This window comes from Nicotiana tabacum, chromosome 5 (assembly GCF_000715075.1).
Source record: "Nicotiana tabacum cultivar K326 chromosome 5, ASM71507v2, whole genome shotgun sequence".
Classification (NCBI taxonomy): Eukaryota; Viridiplantae; Streptophyta; class Magnoliopsida; order Solanales; family Solanaceae; genus Nicotiana; species Nicotiana tabacum.
The window spans coordinates 51,529,397-51,534,754 of NC_134084.1; the positions used below are offsets into that span (position 1 = coordinate 51,529,397).

At 35.8% G+C, this 5,358-nt stretch overlaps 1 protein-coding gene across 1 annotated transcript; it reads left to right on the plus strand.

The window, feature by feature from the left end:
* The first annotated feature begins 1,021 nt into the window (after positions 1–1,021).
* On the plus strand, positions 1,022–3,341 carry LOC107760303 (uncharacterized). The gene is made up of 4 exons (XM_016578338.2): positions 1,022–1,157; positions 1,302–1,422; positions 1,761–1,833; positions 2,936–3,341. The coding sequence occupies exons 1-4, from the start codon at positions 1,088–1,090 to the stop codon at positions 3,185–3,187; spliced, it is 516 nt and encodes a 171-aa protein (XP_016433824.1). The 5' UTR covers positions 1,022–1,087; the 3' UTR covers positions 3,188–3,341.
* The last annotated feature ends 2,017 nt before the right edge of the window (positions 3,342–5,358 follow it).

The window sequence follows — 5,358 nt, forward strand, 5'->3', positions numbered from 1 at the left end:
TAATCCATTCCTCCTTAACAAATTTCAACAAGAAACTACCCACATTGGTTCATAAATTTCACATACTACAACTTAGTGCCACATGCATGGCCTATTTCTAACCCCACAGTATATTTGGACTTTTAACCTCTTGCATGAAAGCTTAGAAGTAGGGCTTACCTAGATATATGATAATCTAGTGGCTAGCTTCCCTGATTCTTGAAGATTTGAGCAAGATTGGATGATTGGAATGCTAGGTTCCCTCTTTCTCTCTCTAAAATTCTCTTACCTCTCTCTAAAATCATCAGATAAATGTCCAAGAATAAGCCCAAAGGCTATTTATCAAAATGGGGTCACGTTATAAAAATAGAAAAATGGCCCCTCCGACTCAGATCTGCGATCGCAAAAGTGACCGCACAACAGATATGCGGCCCGCAAATTGGTCGCACAATAGATGCTCAAAACTGGGATGTTTCGGGTTGCATATGCAGCAGGTCTGCAGCCTGCAGACCTGTTTTGCGGTCGCAAAATGTACCACAGACCTATTTTGCGGTCGCAAAATGCACCCATAAAGAGTCCTCAACTCAGCTCAATTTCTACTCCACTCTGCGGCACTTATGCGACCCACATATCGATTCTGCGGTACCGTAGAATTGAATTTTTCTGCCAAAAAGTTTCTTCACTACTTCTGATCACTTTAGCCTAACTCAACACTACAAAACCTAAAAGTATTCAGCGAAATTTTCCGAGGCCTTACATGCAGATAATTCGCTTCCGCTAAGAAAAAAATCCGTAAATCTCATAATTCGTTTTATTACACGCAAAAACAAATGTAGATTCTTCTTTGAGGCAAGAGTTATGCTCAAATTGGGATAAAAGTTTGTTCTTTTGGTTCTCTTAGATATTGAGTACTCAAACATTCCTTACTTCGCTACCAAACCACTCCTATCATAACTAAAATATTTATGATCAATTTGAACGAGAAACCACACAAGAGTTTTTACTTCATGCTCAAATATACTCTTCCTCCTTTCCAAGTCTCATTTCACATTAGTAGATCTGTCTTAGAGGTAATATATAGCTCTTGTTCTGGAGGGTTCTCTACCATATGCACCTTCACTTTTGTCTTTGGCGATATCATTTAACAATTAGTATGGGTCAATCCCTCAAGAAATTTGGTCTGTCTCTTCCTCTATTGCATATACACGCATGATTTCTTGTTGCCGTTTCTTTATTCTTTCACGAAGGACCTTTTATAAGTGAAAAGGGGAATAACAAGGCCATTTTGTAATGTTTTAATTATTTTTGTGTTTAATTTGCAGCAAATGATGAGCAGAAGGATAATGTTGGTCCAATGATAAATGAATTCTATGAAAGTCATTTTAAGAATATGGAGAACTGGAAATTTGATCAATTTTGCCGTGCAGTCTGCCTAACAGTCGAGTGAGTAATTTTCCATTTTTAAAATAAATTCTGATGAAATTAACAATGGCCAATGTTCCTTTCAAATTAAATTTATATAAGAATTTTGGACCAGAGAAATGTTTTTTATAATATTTTTATCTAATTTAAAATTTCTGAGAATTCTTTTCGAAGGACAATTCAAAACTTAGTCGATTAATTTTGACATTGAGAAGGTAACAAGTGAATGTCACGTGAATCATATTATTTAATGTAAAGTATATTCCTACTTTTTTTTATCTGATTTATTTTAAAGAGAGAAGCATAAACAATAAATAAATAAATCTGAATCTGTTTTATATCATTGTTTATTTTGGTAGAGATATCAACGAAAAGCTGGGGAGTACACAGTTTAAGGTGCCAAAGATTGAGGAACTCCATCGACTATACGACGTAAGTATGCAAATGAGAACAATTGAGTTTATAGTTTCGTTTTCTACATTAACGATATGTTTTCAATAGAGATGGAATTCAATTAGGAAATAATGACGTGGATGTGTTTCCATTAAGAACCTTTAGTTATGGCAACATATTTTTTAGAATGAGATTTATTAAGAAAGTTAAAAAAATGTAAAGTTCTATCACTAAAATTAATACAAAGAGTAGATTAGCTTGTTGCTTTCAAATGCGAAGCATAATTTTCTGGTTCGGATTTAAAAGACAAGAAAAATATTTTTTCTATTTTTAATTGTTAGGATAAGTCTTATGACACGCTCTGCTACATATACACTTTTATTTATTTTAACTTCTTTGTTTTAGTGATTTGAAAAGCATAAATTTTCATTTGAATAGACAAAAAGAAGGTTGTCATTTGTTCGTTAGTACACCTTCTATTGTACTTTCGTTTATACTTTTTTCCTTTTCTGCCACTCAATTAAGTTTCTCCACTCAATCAAGTTTCTCCATTAATATTTACTGACTAATTTGTCCTTTTATTTTAGTTCAAAATAAGTGTCAATTTATATAATCAAGAAAAAATTTAATTTATTTTTTCAAAATTATCCTTATGTACTTATTCCTAAAAAAAATTTTTACTCCTCATATTAAATTATGCTGCAACATTTAATTAAGGGTAGTATAGTCACATTAACTATTTTTGTCTATAATTTGTATTTCCGTAATGGGTGTGCTCAAGATAAATTGGTTACTTATTATGGACCGGAGAATAGTAATTACCTATTGCAACTTAAATGTTAGTTTGTACTGTCTTCTACTTTTCTTTTCGTTTAATTACAGAACTAGAATATATATCCGGTAAATATGTTAACATGGACTTTCACAAAATTGGATAAAGACGTATGGGAGAATTCCATTCATTAATCGTTAAACATTGGGAAATTAATATAAAAAAATAGCTTTACCACTCCTCAAGGTCAATCTAGAGAAAACGTAGCTTGTCTTTTCTTTATTTTTTTAATTATTAAACCCACATTTATTTGACTGTAAAGTATTGCACTAATAGAAACTCAGAGCATTTTTCATTTCAAATTTTCAGAAATATCACATAGACAAAGGATCAAAATCGTTGACACCGGAAGAGTATCAGAACATGCTCAAAGAAATCATTCTTGATACAAAAGTTACCGGCTCTGGAGCCAAAGACGTATTGTTGTACTTGTTTGGAGTTCCAGTCACTGCTTTATTCATTAAGCAAAGCATTATTCCACAAGCCATTCCTAATGAGATCTTTATACCTGGCATCACTTCTGCAACTGTTTTTCTTCTAGCAAAACTCCACAAGATTTAGAACATCTCTTATAGAACTTGTGAAAATCTTCACTTCTGCACTTGGTTTCTATTCAATTTCTGATTTATTTCTTATTTCCGTCATGTATGTTTTATCCGTGATCATATCAAAATTGTGAAATATGCTTATTTAAATTTAAATTTATTGATCTCAATTTACTTTTAATAATGTAGTCTTGGGACACTATTGCATATAGTTGTAACGACCCGACCGGTCCTTTTGAGAGTATTAGCCCCGATCCCCCTATTTATTGTCCTCTCTGTTTCATTTTATTGTTACTTGACTCGCCGTGGGGCTCGGTGTCGGGTTCGGGAGAGTTTTGGAGTGAAATAAGATAATTAGTCCCTAAGTTTGAAGTTTAAGTTATAAGGGTTGACAATTGTTTGACCTGTGTGAAGAAGACTACGGAATGGAGTTTCGTCGATTCCAACAGCTATATATGGTGATTTTGGTCTTAGGAGCGTGTTCGGATGTTGATTTGGAGGATCGTAGGTCATTTCGGCGTTAATTGGCGAAAGTTGGAAAATTGGAAGATTTTTGGGAAGTTTGACCGAGAGTGGACTTTTTGATATCGGGGTCGAATTTCGATTCCAGAAGCTGGAGTAGGTCTGTAATGACAAAGGTGACTTGTGGACAAAATTTGAAGTCAATTGGACGTGATTTGATAGGTTTCGACATCGTTTATAAAAGTTGGAATTTCCTTAGTTTCAATAGGCTTAAATTGGGATGCGATTCGTGTTCTTGATGTTGTTTGATGTAATCTAAGGGCTCAACTAAGTTCGTATGATGTTTTAGGACTTGTTGGTATGTTTGATTGAGGTCCCGGGGGCCTCTGGTTGATTTCGGGGGGTTAATGGATCGAATTTGGAGTTTGAAAGATTTGTTGTAGCTGAAGTCTTCTGGTGAAATGCACATGCGGAACATTGGTCGTAGATGCGAGCTACAGGTGCGGGCTGGCTGGCGCAGGTGCAACCTGGAAGGGGCTTAGACAGTGGTCGCAGGAGAAGAAATGTTTCTGCGGATACGAAGGCGCATCTACGTAGGGGCTTCCGCAGGGCAAGTCGTGTTGGAGTCGTAGAAGCGGACGAGGGCTCGCAGGAGCACACCCGCAGATGCGAAAGATTGGCCACAGGTGCACGAGTGGGGAGTGTAGTTCTTTCCGTAGAAGCGGATTATAGGCCGCAAAATAGGTGTCGCAGATGCGGCTAAGTGGACCGCAGAAGCGGAACCGCTGGGCAGTGTTTAAACCCGAAGGGTTTCGTGATTTTTCTCATTTTGGACTTTGCAAACTCGATCTAAGGCGATATTTGAGAGGATTTTTGAGGGGTTTCTTGAGGTAAGCCACTTGTGAACATTTTTATTCAATAATCTTGTTTTCCCATTGAATTTCTCACCTTGTTTGTATGTATTTAAGGTGGAATTTGGGAGTTTGAGATTAGAGATTTGGAGAGCTTATTTTGGAGATTTGAGTGGTGATTTGGTGTCGATTTTTGGTAAATTTGGTGTTTTTGGACTCGTGGTTGAACGAGTGTTCGGATTTTGTGACTTTTACCCGATTCAGGGACGTGGGCCCGGGTCGACTTTTTGGGGGGATTTTCTAATGCTTTGTTAACGTCATAATTTCATTATTTAGATTAGTTCATTGTAGTTATATTTATAGTATGTAATTGCTTTTGGCTAGATTTAGACCGTTCGGAGTTGGAAAATCGAGGGAAAGGCATTCTTATTGACTGATTGAGCTTGGTTTGAGGTAAATGACTTGTCTAACCTTGTGTGGGGTAAATCCCATTAGGATTTGATACTGTTGTGACAAATTTATGATATGTGAGTGCTGTATACACGAGGCGACAAGTGCATACACGGGCTAAATGTTGAAATTTCGGTCTTTGCTAAGTAATTTCTTTTTATGTCTTAATTGAGTTATTCTAGCACGTGTAGTCATCATAGTTAGCCTAATTTCACATGTTTGCCCGTCTTATCTCTTATTTGTAATGTGTGCTCCATGCTTATTTGAATTACCTATTTCTTGATTTCATATTCGTTATTTAACTATGTGATTTCATACTCGAAATTGCTATCCTTGAAATATCATTATTTCAGTTGTTATGTTTTGGTTTCCGTGATTATTGTTGAGATGATTGTTTGGTTGTGGCACGAGGTTTTTGTCGTGC